The sequence below is a fragment of the Betta splendens genome, chromosome 3, assembly GCF_900634795.4.
Source record: "Betta splendens chromosome 3, fBetSpl5.4, whole genome shotgun sequence".
NCBI classification, from domain to species: domain Eukaryota; kingdom Metazoa; phylum Chordata; class Actinopteri; order Anabantiformes; family Osphronemidae; genus Betta; species Betta splendens.
The window spans coordinates 3969297-3986803 of record NC_040883.2 but is presented as its reverse complement, the minus strand read 5'-3'; the positions used below and the strand labels follow the sequence as shown (position 1 = coordinate 3986803).

Here is a 17507-nt window from a genome sequence, read left to right as displayed (position 1 = left end):
AACGATTACGCAGTGTACTCTTTGCTTTGTCTGGGCCTGGTCTAGACAAACAACACGCACACACACACACACACACACACACACACACACACACACACACACACACACTGATTCACTGATGAATCTGCAGCGTTAGGATTGAACAATTTAAAAAGTCCTTGAAAAATGCACATCCAACATCCAAGAGTTTAGCTGCAGATGTTTGTTTGCACCTGTGTTTAAGATTTAAGCAGCGGTCTAACTCAATCTGCAGCTTCCATCTCTGCCTTGCAGTGAGCGGGGCCGTTGCCAGGAGGCAAAGCCAGGGGCCAAGTAGTGCTTACTAATACTGTGTGTTTAAGATTTTAAACTAAACAGAATCAACTCATTCTGTTTGTGTTAGATTTTAATCTGAGCAGGCTACAGTAGGTGGATGTATTTACATTCAGCAAAGTCCACATTTGTTTAACATATATCTGTTTTCATGGTTGTCAGCTTCATCCGCCAACATATACAGCAAATGACTTCCCTAAGGAGAAACTACTGCTGTCTCTTCACTGACACCACCCATATGTCCCGCGTCTTGTCTCGCAGCGGTGATGGAGGTGCTCGTACCAGAGCAGCCCGTGGTGGCGCTGCACGGCGCCGACGTCGTGCTCAACTGCTCCTTCAGCCACGCCAGCCCCGTCAACCTGCCCGATCTGACCGTCTTCTGGCAGCTGACGGACACCAAGCGAAGTGTGCACGGCTTCTCGGGAGGACGGGACCAGCTGGCGGACCAGGCCCAGAGCTTCGCCACGCGCACCCGTCTGTTCCACTCCCAGCTGGGCCTGGGCAACGCTTCGCTCCTGCTGAGCCGGGTGGTGGTGGCTGACGAAGGCAGCTACACCTGCTTCGTCCGGGTGCAGGACTACGGCAGCGCTTCTCTGCTGCTGCAGGTGGCCGGTGAGTCAAGCAGGATGAGTGCATAAATAATTAAAATCACAATGCTTATATTGGTATGAGTTAAATATGGAAAATCTTTGACTTTCTGAAGAGAGATTCATCCATAATAAAACAATTCCTTAGTCCAAGTCATAAATATATGTATTCCTTCAGGTTAATTCCCATTTATGTTAAAGTTCTGCTCTAGAAATTTATTAGCGCAGCTTCATTAAATGTGAAAAATTGCCAAAGGCAGATATGAAAAATGCAAACATCAGAGGAGGTATCCTTACTTGTCCTCTCCCTATTTATCTAACTAGAATGAATCGGAGTCCTACATTTCCCATAATGTATTGTAATAGCGTGATGGGTTTGCCAGGTGCGGTGCAGGATCGTTTTTCTATAAAGGTTTATTCTGTGTGTGTTCAACACATGAGCGTTAATGAATAGATCAATTCTGAAGCATTAGCTCACGTTTGCACTGTACCTTCCTTTTAAGTTCGATTTGACTAACAGTAACAACACTTGTTGCCACATGGACAGTAATTTTTTTTTCTTTGACCAAATGTAAACAGGTGATAAACATTTTGCTCTGGGCTGCTGAGAAGTGTGTTTTGGTCAATAACCGCTGATTGTGGTCTCTGTCATGGTCAATATCTGCTGACTTTGATTATCAGCTGTTGTTACAGTCAATCAGCCATCGCTAACATCTCCTTTGCCTTGTGACTACTTTCACAGCTCAGAGCCTTTTATTTATTTTTAATGATACTCGGCTTCTCTTCCTCCCTCTCACTTTTTCTATCTGTTGTGGAATTGTTCCTGTATTCTCCAAGGGTGGATGTGCATTAGCTGCTGTTAATGAATAACATTTTCTTCTCCTGGCCGGACAGAGGGAAAACAGTATCTCCAGCAGTGACAAATTGGTTCCATTTTGTGCATTAGATTTATAGATGCTTTATTTTTAGCCGTCCGCTGGAGTCAACGCTGTGGACCTCATACTGTGCTGAAAGGAAAAGACACTAGCCCTTTATGGAACCTGCCTGTCCGTCAAACAGACGGCTGGGGAAGTTCCAATGTGCCACGCGTTGAGTCCACTTTTCAACCAGCAGCTCAGACAAACTTATTTCACTTTGCTCTCCACACCACCCCGCTGTTTGCTGTGCATTGATGGGCTCTGGGAATGCATCCGCCACCTCCGTTCCCGTTTTAGCTCAGGGAATTGGGAAAACGTGATTTTGAGCCGAGGCCGGCGCCGCGCCGCTCGCCTCCACCCCTCTCCGTCCTGCTCCGCGCCTCGGGCTGAGTCGTCCCTAATCCCTAAGCCTGACACTTTCCTCTAAGGCCTGCTCACCTTGGTGGTTTTCCAGCCGTCGTACTGCTCGTTTATTCTGGAGCGAGCTGGAGTGTAGAGAGGATGCATCAGGATATACCAGCGATAATGTCTACGTCTATGGGATCTTAAGCACTGCGATATACTAAACTCCCTAAATGTGATTAAGAATGTAATAGGAATCATGTCAACGCTTCCCAAGGTGACTCTCACTACAAAGAGCTAACTAAATGGAGTTTGTGTGCTCTCTCCTCTCCTTTATCTGCCTGCCTCTGTCTCTTCCACTTCTCCTGAACCCTCCCACATCCTCCCCCTGTGAACCCCTCCTCTTCTCCTCAGCCCCTTACTCCAAGCCAGTGGTGACTCTGGAGCCTGAATCCAACCTGCGGCCAGGCGACGAGGTGTCGCTGACCTGCGTGGCCTACGGCGGCTATCCCGAGCCCGGCGTGATATGGCAGGACGGGAGCGGGCGCAACCTCACCGACAACATCACTAACTCAGTGGTGGCCAATGAGGAAGGACTGTTCACCATGAGCAGCGTGCTGAAGGTTGTGCTGGAGCCCAACAGCACCTACAGCTGCCGGGTGATCAACCCGTTGCTCGACGAGGAGGGCTACGCCTCTGTCACGATCACAGGTGGGTGTGAGTCTCCGCTTTGGCAGATTGCTCCCGGATCCTTAAGCGAGCGTCGTCGCATCGGCCCTGGTGCAGAGTAAACAAGCTAATGTTCTGTGGAATCCTGCAGCGTCTGAACGTTAGCAGCTCAGACTTATCTTGTTCTCAGAGATGCATACGCAGAGTTTCTCATTAAAGACTTGTATGCTTTCATGAATCAATCTGTCAGTTGAATTTTATGCTGCAGAGGCTTTTTCTGTGTCTTTCTATTTGCGTCCTGCTAAAAGTAAAAAGTTCAGCCCAAAGAAATGAATGAGAAATAATGAAATGTCTAATTAAGGCCCAACAAGCATAACCCATTAGTTCTTGTGAATCATTAAATTGAATCGCTGGTTGATTATTTTCCTGAGGACAGTCAAATAGCTGTTTATTACTATGGTGCCTTTTGAAATATGTAATAAAGGATTGTGCAAGGTGAAGCCATAGGTCTCCAAGATGGACCAGACTGTTTGGGGCCTTATTGGACTGTGTGTGGCAGTAGGTGTGTGCTTAGGCATAATGGTGTCCTCACCCCACCCTCCACCAGCATCACCCATGTCCCCCTGGCCCTAGTGGTGTACTGTATGTGTTAAGTGCAAGGAGAGTGCGTGTAAGGTGGGCCAAGGCTGAGTCTCTAATGGGAGCAGCCCGGTGTGAAATGGCTCATAAATAAGTAGAGGTGGCCGAGCCTGATCTGTGGGCTGGAGCTGGTACTGGAGCTTGGGCTGTTGAGGCGGAGGTCAGGGAGTGCTGCTCCACTGGGCTGGGAAATGACTGTGCTGTCTGGAAACAGGATGGCGGATTGGCAGGCCAGGTTTGCTGGATAGCTGAGGGGGGGCGGCCTTTCTAACGGTTTGGTTGGCCTCTTTCAAAACAGGACAGATAACCAGTGAGGGGAGCCACCGGGGGGGAGTGAGAAGGTATTAAACACGCCGTGAGAATAAAATATGGCTGCAAACAAACGGTGCTAAAATATAAGCGTGTGGCTGCATTGATGCACTTTGTCAGGTTTGGTTGAATTACCAGTGGTTTTAACACATGCTCTGTTCTGGCTCCTGTATTATGTCAGAGGCCTAATTGTTTTTAGCTAGGTTCACCTTTATGCTGATTTATTTTTTTGTTTAATTCGTCATTAGCTCCAGGGTGACTGTGCCAACTGTTGGTTCAGCGTGAGATACCATTTAATATAAATGATCTATTTCACGTTACTCAAAGGCAACCAGGCGCATCCTCCTGTTACACTGACATACTGGACTGAAAATGACTGTGAGGCAGGAGCTATTGAGGTATTTATACACTTTGGTGATCCTTTTCCTGACCTACTAAAAAGAAAAGACCCAGTCGAAGAAAACAAATAAGCTCAATACACCTAAAACCTGCTGTAGCATAACACGAGGGATGGAGTTCTAAAAATGTGATGTAGTATAATAAAAGCGACAAGTTAAAGGAAATGTCCAAATAAAATTGGTGGAACCCTTTAAAATGAAATCAGCGGTGAGACTGACTGTTTTCAGCTGAGTTACACTGTAGGAGTCATTGGCAGCACATTCATGATTCACAGAGGATTTCCAGTAATTTGTGAGACATGATACAGGAAGAGTCTGAAATGAAAATATATTTGCATTTGTTTACAACAGCTGGTGTGTGCTTAACAGCTTCTGTAATTAATTTTGACCTAGTAGGACTCTCATACTGGAGTAGCTGAGTGTGGAGTGTGCTGGGCTCGAGTTGATACAGCGGGCACACATGCTCGCTGTATACACTGCACGCCACACTCAAACGGTGGAGAATCCCATTATAAGTGTGGGGGAAATCTGCTTTAAATTCTAAATGGACTATGAGAGTGGGGGGGAAATCGAGGAAAGGATGGAAGAGTAAGAATGAGGGGGGTTGGGGGGGGGGGTAGAGAGTGAACAAGCATGTTAAAATTTCACACTCTCCACAATCTCTGATTGAAAAATTACAATAGTAATACAAATCTCCCCCAGGCAGAACGGAAGTTTGACAAGGTTAATTTTGAGAAAATGAACTCTTTACCCACACTGTGCAGAGGCCTAACCTGCACTTTAACAGTGTGTTCGCTCGTCCAGGCTCGTCTTCCCAGTCAACTCGCTCTATCAGAGACCTCCTGAACGTCAACACGTGCTGGGTGAGGAAGAAGCCTGGCCCTTTAAATGACCCGTGGGCCGCCTCCACGCCAGGCCAGGCCACTCGCGTACTGCCGCTCGCAGCTTTAAGGCAGTAAGAATCCACATCCTATAATTTCGCCACAGAGCCTTTTGTGAATGTGCAGCGTTAGTTATGCATTCCGTCCACTGGCGCCGTGTGATTGCGCCGCGCCGTCTGATGGCTGGGTTTCAGGACCTGTCATTGAACACCCCCTCCAGCGCCACCCCCACTTCGTCTGCTCGCGCTGCCGATGAGGACGGCGCCGCTTCCCCGGCATCACTCTGCTGGCACAGCATTTACAGCCAGCGCCGCGCGGATGGAGATAGATAGGGAATGAGGAGAGGGAAGCGATAGAGAGATGAGGCCGGGAGATAGAGGGTGCCAGGCGGGCTGGGTGAGGAGGGGTGAGGAGGGGTGAGGAGTGGATGACAGAGAGTAAGAAGGAGACAAAAACGTTTGCTCAGCTCGGAGTTGTGGCACTGCGACCTGACAGCCAGGAGACGGACTCGTTGGCAGGGAGGGAGATAACCCCACGTGCCGGAGAAGACTTTCCGCTGCATTTTTACTACCGGTCTGGAATAACAGCACTTCCCACCGTTGCTCGGCAGAAAGCACGTCCAGGATTTGCCCCCAGTCCAGTTTCGCGTCTACCGCAGTTCCAGCACATTCGGTCTGAATGAGTAGATATGAACAGCTGCTACTAGTTTAATGTAACGCTGCATTTCTTGGTTTCATGAGTATCACTGCAGCTAAAATGAGTTGCATCTAACAGGCCAGGTTTTTATCACTGTATCAAACATACTGTAAATAGAATTACTTGCTTTGGCTCAAACTGCCATATTTCTGTTTATATCTGACTTCCAGATGGGAGTTTTGCAGTTTTCTAATAATGCTGACTAAGACTAAAGTCAGAAGGGCTCTGTTGATCAAAGCAGAGGGTTGTGGAGCGACAAAGACACAATGGACACCAACCTTTTTAAGCAATAGGACCTTTTTCTGTATTACTGATGTATAGATTCATGTATATTTTTGGCAATTAATAACTAGAAACTCTTTCTGCTCAACTCTGTGTCTTTGTTTATGATCAGGAACGTTGATCCAGCTGCTGGTGTTATTGTCCCCAGTGTAGTCAAGGAAAGGTCCTTCTGCAGGAACGCGTCTAGTGCTAAACGAGCAGTGGTGGCCCAGTAAGTCAGGACCAGTGAGAAGCACTGGTAAAGAAAATATTGAGTTACATGTTTCATTGTGTTGTGTCAGGTCCTTCCTGCTTCCTTCAGAGACTAATTATTCTCCTCCAGTCACGCAGCCTTTTGGGGATTTCCCAAGGACAATGTTTATTATACAAATTGAGTAATAGAAATGATGATATGACTGTGACACGTGTGCAGGCTGAACCAACCTTCAGTGAGTAAAAAACAGCTGTAATTACATTACAGGCATTGACCTTTGTGCTGCAGATGGAATCAAACTCAGGTGCTAATGATTGCGCGTCTGCACAAGCTAATTTCTAAGCTTCTTTTTGATTTGTGACAGCTCATTTTCTGCCCCCTTTATCTATAAATATCTAACATTCATGCTTTACTCAAGCCATGATGCATGAATTCCCCCCATCTTTCTTTTCTAACTGGTGCTATAAAAAATTTCTCCAGAATCTTTGATAGCGGTTGTTATTAATTTAGGATAAAATGTCAAATTCCTTAAAATTTTCTTTCTAGAATAAGTGTGAACTTCCAGTTTCTCGTGAACTGCTTTCCAGGCGTGCGCCTCTCTCTGGCAGGATCTTCCATCGGAACAGAATATACGGCCTAAAATAGTCTTGTTTCCTTCAGCTTTTTAAACAAGCCACCGTGTTTGTCCCTGTTCTGTACTGAATGAGAAGTAATTAAAATGCAATTAACAGAGCCTTTGGAGAAGCCGAGAACGGCAGTATAAATGAATCTGTTGCCACTAGAGCAGCGAGCAGGCAACTCCCGGCGACGCGGCACCATATTAATTAGTGTCCAGTCCGCAAACGGGCCTCTCTCCTGCTGGATGTGTGCGCGGCCTTATCAGGAGCTCAGCCGAGGAAAACAAGCGCGTAGACGGATGAGCAGTGCGGGCTGTCTAACACACATTCAGGTAGGAAGCAGCGTTGTGAGTCCGTTACTGTGCGTCATATCAGGCTTAACAGCAGCGTCTGACGCATCTGAAGGTTCTTCTCTGGGCCCTCAGTGCAGGAAGCTGAGTCCGTGTTATGGCCCAAGCCGAGTTATTCGTCATGCTCCCAGACCTGCTGTGGGCGACTCTGAGGAAGTGGATCCAGTTGTGGACGGTGGTTTGTGAGCTGCTCTTTGAGACCAGCGCGGCGGAGATAAAGTGAACTCCTCTCCTTTGTGTGGGATTTATTCCGCCTTTATTCTTGCCCCCTCTCTGCCTTTTCGACTTTTTAACATTACAAGCTTCTTAGACAGAGGTGTGTGTGTGCGTGTGTGTGTGTGTGTGTGTGTGTGTGCGTGTGTGCGTGTGTGTGCGTGTGTGTGTGCGTGTGTGCGTGTGTGTGTGCGTGTGTGCGTGTGTGTGTGCGTGTGTGTGTGTGTGTGTGTGTGTGTGTGTGTGTGTGTGTGTGTGTGTGTGATTGTCTACATGCAGTACATACACCTTTGCTTTAATTCTGCCTTCATGGCTGTGATCAAACGCAGGCTCTTTCTTTTGATGCTCCAGCACCATCATCTCATGGCAGTGTGCTCTTACCCCGTGGCACCTTCTCGCACACACTGCAGCCTGACATCTTTATATGTGTCCCCGGCTCTGTAGAAGCCTTTCTCGGCCTGTCCTCTCTCACTTTCCTTTTCAGGACACTGTATTTATGATGTCAGTAAACGCACAAAAGCCCTCTTTTGTTATTGATCGGGTTCATTTTGATTTGGACTCACAGCAAGGACTATCATTGGGACCGGTGGGGCCCTGCAGTGTGCATTTCACACAGCTCCAGCTAAATCCTATAAGAAGGATTGGTTTCGGGAGGTCTGGCATCAGTCTTGGCTTCACAATATGAAATCATATTAGTTTCAGCAGTTCAGAGCTGCTGGGAGCAATAGCCACCAACAAATGACTGGGCACCTTCGAAGTTTGCTTATTTAAATATTCAGGCGTTTATTTAATGTTTAATCGCTGCACCTGATAACGCCATGAATTATTGTCTTGCAGAGGATGTTTGCATCCTCAGTAAATTGCTTTGTTCTGTGCATGCAAACAGTCCAAATTAGTGGCTCGCTGCACACAAAGAGCATTGTCTCGCACTATAATGTGTTTTCAATTAGGAGGCATTGAGAGATTTAGCTTATTCTCCAGATAGGTGGCTTCTTTCTTCGATAGCCCTGGAGACCAGTAATTGATTGCCAAGTGTGAAATGGAAGCTAAGAACACACAGTGTGGCCGCGTCCCAGAGGAGAGGACTTCCAGACGGGCGCCGTCCTTCCACTCGCTCACCTCCCAACGCGCTGACGGCGTCGCCTGAAAACGCGCTCGCTGACTCACCGCCCGATAAGAAATGCACCTATTACAGAGCTCCTCATTCCAACCGCAGTGTCAAATATCACAGTAATGACTGGGATTAAGCCGCGCTGCGGTCGCGCTCTCTGTGATACCGGCGTGAATGGACATGGACACGCGGTGACTCACGTCCCCTTCAAGCTGCATTAATGTCTCCTGGCCGACTCGGACTCCGTGGCCACGCCTGTCTCTGCACAAGTCCAGCTTATTACAGACACGCTGTCCACAAGGAAACAAACCCGCTCCTCTCACCTTATTAATATTGTCAACTGAGTTTAATTCATCACTTGGCCTGTGTGTGTGTGTGTGTGTGTGTGTGTGTGTGTGTGTGTGTGTGTGTGTGTGTGTGTGTGTGTGTGTGTGTGTGTGTGTGTGTGTGTGTGTGGGTTCAAAGTAAGTGCAGCAGCACAGACAGCTCCGTGACCCACGCCGCGAGCGCGTGTGTGAGATCTATAATGTATCTGTCGCGATGCTTTCAGGCACTTACTCTAACAGATGAAGAGTGATGCCGTTTGTAGCGTCGGGCCGCTCTCCTCGAGCACTTGTTACGAGGGTTGAGCAGCCCGAACAGGAGCGTTTCACAGGACTTTGGCCGCGTCTTGGGATCCCCGATGCATTCAGGGACGCTCGCAGAGAGAGCAGAGGCAAACTCAAACTCCACTTAGCGCTTCGCTGATGGAGGAACTGAACGGTGGGACGTGTGTGTGTGTGTGTGTGTGTGTGTGTGTGTGTGTGTGTGTGTGTGTGTGTGTGTGTGTGTGTGTGTGTGTGTGTGTGTGTGTGTGTGTGTGTGTGTTTTAGTGTTAGAGAGGGAACATGTATGATGTACGACCGCCGCAGCTCCACTGGAACCACTGCTGACTGCAGAATGACCCACAATCATTTCTTAACAGCTTTTATGTTACAGTAAGTGAATTTACTGTGAGGTTGTTTTTATAGGACACAAATCATCCTTTTTCTCTATTACTTCAATACACATGAATACATTAGCAGTCATTTTTATTTACACACTCTTGAATTACTCATTTTCCACATTGAACTCTACTGTTTCAGAGGATGATTCCTCACAGGCTCTGGACACAGCTCAGTATTTCACTGCGTTTCAGTGAAGCCATTTGACTTAATGTGATGACGCCGCGATGCGACTGCGTGTAGGTTTGAAATATGTGCTGCCTCAGCAGAGGGATGGCTTCCAACCTGAGATGAAAGCAAGTGTGTCCTGTTTCCCATTGTGTACCACTGGAAGAATTAGTGCCGGATCCACAGCAAGAAAAGAACCTGTCAAGGTTACAGAGTAAAATGGGATAGAAGTTGTAATCCTGTATATTGTAAATCTGCCATTGATCCTTCAAGAATATGTTAAATAATGTTTCTGGCAGTATTTTGTTGCTGTTTATCAGATGTTTTAAAGTGGAGGACACGCAGCCTCAAAGACAACGGACGTGTCGTCGTAATGGTGCCGTTTATGACAAAAAGGGAGGAAAAGAGGACAAAATCAATTTTCCTCTGTCTTGAAGGTGCCCTTCGTTTAGAAGGCGCCTGTAGACGTCCGCTGCCTAATTGCTGTGAGACGTATTGATCAGCCATTGTGTAGTATGTGTGTTATTGAGCTCCGTGCGCAGCATGTAAGAAGTACACGCACCAGAGTCCTGCACTTCCTGCTGTTGACATTTTATAGTGAATCTGTATGAAACAACCGCCTCAAGAACACGGTCTCAAACTCGCAGTCCAAGTGCAAGACATTTTCTCTTTATTCCCTCAGAAAGTGCTTGCCTGCTGTTTATAGCGCTGACCTAGTTCACACCCCGGCACCTGTAAACAGCCAGTCGCTTAGCAGCTCCACGGTGGCGTTTCAGGGCTGATGTCCTCGCTTGGGAGCGGACGAGCGGAGCGCTGCAGCCACGTCCAGGCTTCATTTTACCACCTCCTCCACTTCAAGTTCAAATCTGATGTTTGTCATGTGACTCCAGCGCCGTCATGCACATTGGCTCTCGACTCTAATTCAATATCGTAGATTGTATTTGTGCCTCATTTCGCCTCCGTTTTAACCTTTTAAGTGCTGCAGGTGTCAAAGTTGGTCAGTGACAACAAAACAAATGTGAAATAACTAGTTAATGTAATTACCACCGTATTCAAGACCAACAAAATATCAGTTCAAATAAACTAATGGAGTTTGGCCCAGAGTTATATTTTGCTATTACGCTTTTGTCCATTCTTGTTCTTGCCGTCTAAACTCCTCTGTATTTAATTAGACGTTTGCTGTCTCGTCTCTCCACCAACCACATCTTAAAAGCTTTGAAATCATTAATAGCCTCTTGTTTCTTTGGGTAGAGGAATAATGAAAGTGTTTGTCATAATCCTCCACATCTGCCTCGTCTTTAAGCAGCGTGTTATTCTCCCAGCAGGCTTCAGCTACTATCAGTTATCCCTGTATTGGTATTTATTTTTCTCCAAGCTGTAGGGGAACGATACGATCGTACAGTGAGGACGTCTGATTCCGCTACTGCTGCGGCCAGCTGACGGTAAAAGAAATGACCCCCTCTGAACCCAGGCCAGCTTCAGAGCTTTGAGAGTATTCAACTCTTTCTCCAGTAACCACCAAAGACTGCAGCAGAGGAAAATGAGATATGCTGTTTCATAATGAGAGCCCGAGGCAAAGACATACAGAGATATGTCTTAAAAAAAAGTCTGCCATCATATATTCTCCCAGAAATAAAGCAGAGGAGGAAGCGAACTGAGAACCCGCACGCTTTAAAGAGGTCCGGGCAGTTCTTTGTATTCAAGAAGTTTGTATGTAAGAAGGAAAAAGCAAATGGGGGAGAGAATACCACTACAAATACTGCATGTTGTGACTTAAATGGATGGTTCAGTAAGTGTCATGTTCTAGTTCATATCTTGAATGATATTTCTCACCCACTTTGCGCTTTACTGATGCAACACAGGGGATGTTTGAGCAATAGTTGTGCACTGTGCGCACACCGTCTGTACAGGTTCAACAGCAGCGAGTGAATGTGAGCTGAGGAGAAATACTTCGCCTGCAGGATCGGGGTAATAGTTTAAAGATTTGCTAATTAAGCTTTTATTATAGACAGTGAATTCCTATAATAAATGTAATGTGGAGGAATGTGCCATCGCAATAAACCCTCTGAAACTTTGGATAGAAATCAGCAGGGTCCATATTCAGTGAAGACGTTTACAGTCTTCCTGCTCTGTGCTTCGTCTTTACAGCCCGCTGATAGTTTCACTGACAACATATTGAGTTGATTTTTCTGTGACGACCAGAAACACACCTGTCGTCAAGGACAGCGGGTGCGAAGGCGCAGAACCCCGTTTGGCCTGTTCGCTGCGCGTCCTCCGGTTTGAAGGGCTATTTATCCCCGTCGCTCCGCGCTCGGCGCCTCCACTTAGCATTATCTCCCAGCCACATTCCCTTCCATTACAGGTAGCTGTCACTAGTGATTTGGTTCGACACATCCTGCGGATCTCGCAGGCAACTCTTGTTTTAAAGCTAATTAAAATTTAGACATCGAAACATTGTTAACTGATTATTTCACTCCAGTTCCGCCTGCGCGGCGAAGATGGCCGTGCGAAGAGCGGAGTGAGTGACCAGCAGGAAAAAAGAAAAAGAAAATCAATAGCCCATTCTGCCTCCAACATCTTAATGCCACTCTCGGTGGAGGGGGATGTGTGAAAGTGATGGAGTCTCTGTCAGTTACTAGACATCAGAGGAGTTTTTAATTGAGCTCCCGTTGGAGCTGGGAGGGACAGGAAGATGATGAGAGGCGGCGCGGCCGATGTTGGATGAGGTGAGCGGAGCGGTTGTGAGGCAGCGTTGTCGTCCACCTTCAACCTCATCCCAGGGCAGACCATGGCAACAATTTATTACACCGAGGCAGTGGAGATGAGCTCAATAGTAATGTTTTGGAGTGTAATTTAATATCTGGTGGAGATTAATTGCACGTTCCACAGTAGAGCTACAGTACACGCATTCAAAGTGTGTTTTTGTCTGATTGTGTTGCTTGTGGTTGGAGGATCATTGGTTTTTGCAGCCTCAAAGCTTCTCTCTCTATGTGTGTGTGTGTGTGTGCGTGTGTGCGTTCGTGCGTATGTGTACATGTGCGTGCGTGTGCGTGCGTTACAGTCTCTGCTTCCTCGTCTCATCATTCGGACGGGGCCTCAGACCGGGCCAGTGCTGCTGTTGTCTGCTGGAGCCCCGTCTCAGAGCCCCCTCATGACGCGTTTCCTCACGGTGGCCTCCTCTGACCACGCGCTGCTCCTTCACCCGTCACTCTCTGGCCTCCCCGCGTTCACTGTGGCGGCACCGTGAAACTTTAAACTCCAGCTCTGATGCTCTTTGATGTAAGGTCTGGCGTCCGCTCCGTCGTGGAAGGAGCTGCGGCCACAGTTGATACATACATGTATCGTCTCTGGCAGCTGCTTTGTTGGTCTCTGCTGCGGCGCCCACTCGTACCCTGGTCTCGTGTTCTCCCAGCGCGTTCCCTCCGCCCGCGTTTTTAATGTGAGCGCTGCACGCGTGGCTCTGAGCTGTGTGTTCCCATAATTAGCGAGTCCACTGGGTCACAACTGGACTCCAGCGGTGCCCCTGGCTCGGCATCGGCGCAGGGCTGGAAATCAGCTCCTGAATTCATCTGTGGCTTGAGTTCCCAGCGCTCGTCTCCAGGTAAATCAGGGAGTGTCATTGAAGGTTTACTGCGGTTAATGTCACGATTCTGCCAAGCTGATTTGTTTACAGTAGTTTACAGATGGTTTGCTGTGAACACATCCCCCAACATGCATTATTAAAGCAGCCAGAAGGCAAATTTCCCTGCGCTGCACTGTATGTAGACGAAAAATTGGCAACATGCAACATATTGGAACGCAATAATATGCACATCTATATATATTCACACGTACATATTTTTAAGTATGGTTTCAGATATTAAGCCGTCAGTGTTCTGTCTGAACAGTGTAAATGCTCTTTAGTCCATTTGCTTTTCTCTTTGCCAGATTTTGGCAGGTTTCAGGTAAAGTATTATTATATAATATGTGTCCAACATCTCCTGTCCTGTGTCCAACTTACTTTCAACCACATCCTCCCGATTCACACTCAACTTACGGTTTGTCACTAAGTCGCTGAATTGTAAACGGCCAGACTTGTTTTGAGGAAAGTGCAATGGCTCTAATTTAGACCTTGCACCACGTTTGCCGGGTGCAGCTCAGAACCGCCTGGGTCTCATTGTGGCCGTTCTCTGTGGGACGTGATCGATGGCCGGCAGAAAGTTTTCACCTGCGGATCAATGCGATCAAAGTCTGGCTCGCTTCACGTGGGACGGCACCAGCTCGGCCCCGTTATAGACGGCGTCCACTGGAGAAGTCTCAAAAACGGCCAGACGGCTTTTGTAGTTGTCATGCTGAGAAAAACGGGGCCAGAAAGTTCGGCCTCAGCCTGCGGCGCCGAGGGGAGGGCAGCAACGTCACACGGCGTGTAGATTGTCCGGGAGATGAGCGTGCGGCTTTCTCTGCATGTCAATTAGACAATGAGGTATCATCTCGCTGAAAAGCAATTTATCGAAATGCAACAGGAGTGAAGGCGAAGATGCTGACAGGACAGAAGCCTGTCGCCATCCGTCTTAGTTTGCCAAATTCTTCTACAGGAGCGATCTCCTTGTCCTCGTCCTGAGAGAAGAGGTGTTCCCTGGAATGAACAGCTGGTGTGTGTGTGTGTGTGGGGGGGGGTAATTTATCATTATGGGGTTGAATGGCAACAGAAAGATTTTGACGGTCACCTTTATGCTAATGATAATATACAGTAGCTCTAATCTTTGCTCTTTCCTCTTTCAGTCTGGATTGACTGCGACCTGTGACACTGAGGCCTCACATTGACGTTTCCGTCTTACATTATTGTGCGAAGGAACGTGTGCAGGGTGACGTGTGACATATAAAGGCCTTCCCCGTCTCCAGGGGAGCGCCGGCCTCCAGCCGGGCCTCGCCGGGGCTCACCCTCCAGGCTCGCCCCTGGTCCAGTTTGCTCCTCTGTGATCAACACCCTCCTGCACAGGTCCTGGTGTCTGTTCCTGTGGGTTCAAACCAGGCGTGATGAGACCGGCGTGTTGATCCGGACACTAAAAGAAAACCCTAATTGACTTCTCCTCTCCTCTGCCTCATCCCTCGTCCTCCCGATCTGCAATGAGCCTTAAGGCTCCTCTTAGCCCGAAGCCATCCCTCTGTCAGGGGACGTTGCTCTCCTTTGGTCACAGCTTAAGAGGCCGGGCTTCTTCTAGGCAGGTAAAACTAGGGTGACAGTTGGAGAGAAAGCAGCTTTGATCTCCACTGTCTTCATGTTGCAGAACCAAGATGACAGGCAAGGGAGTCTTAGGAGCACTTTATTCCTCCACAGGTGCTGGAGAGAAAACACTCAGGCTTGTAAAATCCCTGCAAATCTTGGCTCTCACATTTACTGAAGTCCAAACAATACCTAACCTGGCCCCTTGTGACTCCACTATAGTGTCTTCCAGAGACTAAGGGAACCTCATTTCTCACTGGTGATGTGCCCTGTGTTAGAAACTCCATATGGAGGTGGTGTTTTATTATACTCCTGCCTGCCCCCATTAAATATCTATTTTTACCATAGCAGCCTGCTGTGGCCTCCTGTGATACACAAAACAGCCCAGGTAGAGCAGCACCTTGTAGAAGAAGTGGACAGAGCAGTGGAGGATACGCTCCAGGTGTGTCTTCTACAACCTACATAAAATGCTTCTGGACTGAACATTAACTTAGGCTCCATTTAAGAGACCACTGGTACAGGTTTATTATCTGTTGTTGGTGTTAAAAAAATAGAGCTAAATCTAATAGCACACCACTGTTTTATAGATACTGAAGCTACTATAGTGTTGACTCAATGTCTCACCAACATGTTCATAAAATCTGAACAATGTTTTGTATCGTATTGGATTTGTGTTATATTTTGGAAGTGTTCCTGTAATTGTTTGCACCACAAATGATTTACAACTAAACCAGCAGTGCCCCGTTTCACCCTCTGGGACATAAACTCTGTCCAGTGTCATAATAAGCCAATAACGGACGCTGGTGGTGTTTTCTAATTTGCTCCATGTCATTTTTATATTTTAGTTAACCAGGAAATGTTGTATTAATCCAGCGGGAAGCGCTGAGGAGGTGTCACAAAAAGCAAACGCTACCATGTGCAGCTTTACTGGCGTATATCAAAAATATACAATGCAATAAAAATTCATAAATGCAGCAAGCAGTTTAAACATGCTGAAATGAGCAGAATTTCACAATGACTCTAGGTTTTTATATGGTGGTAAGTTATGTGGCAAAGCAGAGAGAAAACCACAGAGTGGCTTCTGCACCTGACGGTTGGGTGGCGTGTGGGCTCATTTCATACTGTACCACCCCGACACAATACAGCTACACGCCATTCTAGCACAGTTTCTTTTGCCTTAAAGAGTATAGATAATTTTTTGAACATGTGATTTTTCTTGGCATCAAGGCAATTGCAGATGTGTTAATGGTAATGTGACGGTGCAGCTCAAAACAGTCCGTCCTCAGCCTTTTACACTGAGGCAGCGGTGGGAAAAAAGAAAAGAAATGGTAGGTAAACAGAGCCATTAGAGACAAATCTATTTCTGAAGAAAACAAAATCACATCATCAACAAGAAAAGAAGAAAAATATGATCCTGCAGCCCTTTGGGCCCCGGCATAGCAATGATAGCCGGCTGTGGCATTTGTCTTTATCAGTCTGCCTTGAGGGAGGGAGAGTGTGGTAGGAGGGCGCGAGAATAGAAGGAGGATGAGAAAGACAATGGGAACAAAGAGGAGCACATCTTCTTTACTCGTCACAAAGAGACAGACACATCTGTTACTTCTTCTCTGAGCATGAGCTCTCACATGTTGTGTGGCTTGTCTGTTAATGCGAAGTGGCTCGCAGACGGCCATTCTTTAACGATAACGGAGTTAAGAGGCGAGTGGTGGTGGAGCCGCGGCGTCATCAGTCACGAGCGGCCCGGGGACGCGAGCGCAGCTTCATCATCGTGACAAGATGGACTTTCCAGATCGGATCCGTCGCCTCGTGCCACAGACGCTGCACGGACGGAAGGTCTGCGGGTCGTCCTCCGCACGAGACCCTAAACAGACACCCTTCAGATTAGATCACAGTGATTACTTTAAAGTCGCATGCATCACCAGCCTCGTTTTGGCCTATAAATAACATAGAATCTGTTGCTGCCATTTGACCGAGATGCCTCAGATTTGAATGGGGGCATCGCGTGCTTTGACTGTGCTGCTGCTCTGAGGTCGTCATGAGGCACAGCCGCGCTTCAAAATAAAAGCTATAAAGCTAACGCGCTGACATACGTTTACCGTGTTAACCGTCGTTCTTCCACACTTCCTTGTAACGTGTGCTAATTAAACCAGAGAGCAGGGACGGAGAAGGTACAAAGCAAACAAATCCTGATCTGATTTATTGCATTCTTAACACAAGGAACTGTTGAACGCAAGTGTCCTTTTAGAACTGAGAATGGGGGGAACTCGCCCCGGTTCCGACCAGATTTCATCAACTGCATCAGTAGCGTGTACGAATCTCTCCATGACCCTCTGCTATAATTAGCGAGTACAACTTCTCCTCTGTGGCCTTTCTTTTATTTTGTTTGTGGGACAATCAGGTACATTTATTTCTCGGCGTCAGATGGACTGGATTTACTTCTGCGCATTGATCATCTCCCAAAGGTTCCCTCTGTTTGCCCTCCGTCTTGGCAGGATGCAGCCCGTCTTCATTGTTGATGCCAAGACTTTACAGATGCTTCAACGTTTCCTCTTTCCAATGTCAGCCATATTTAAGTCTTTTTGTTTTTTTATCCGTCCGTGGTGGCCACTCTCTGATGGAGGCCTTTCTGTGCTGCAG

The 17507-nt window shown here is 47.4% G+C and overlaps 1 protein-coding gene across 4 annotated transcripts in view; it reads left to right on the top strand.

The window, feature by feature from the left end:
• The window catches only part of cd276 (CD276 molecule), a 42748-nt gene that overhangs the window by 9777 nt on the left and 15464 nt on the right, over positions 1 to 17507 (top strand). For 3 of the 4 annotated variants that reach the window (XM_029145493.3, XM_029145490.2, XM_029145491.3), the window contains 2 exons: positions 574 to 924; positions 2573 to 2869. In XM_029145493.3, coding sequence (XP_029001326.1) covers positions 579 to 924; positions 2573 to 2869 — 643 coding nt within the window. In that variant the 5' untranslated portion in view covers positions 574 to 578. Of the gene's footprint in view, positions 1 to 573; positions 925 to 2572; positions 2870 to 14428; positions 15720 to 17507 lie in introns of those variants that run through there. The other variant, XM_029145494.3, reaches the window with a different exon arrangement.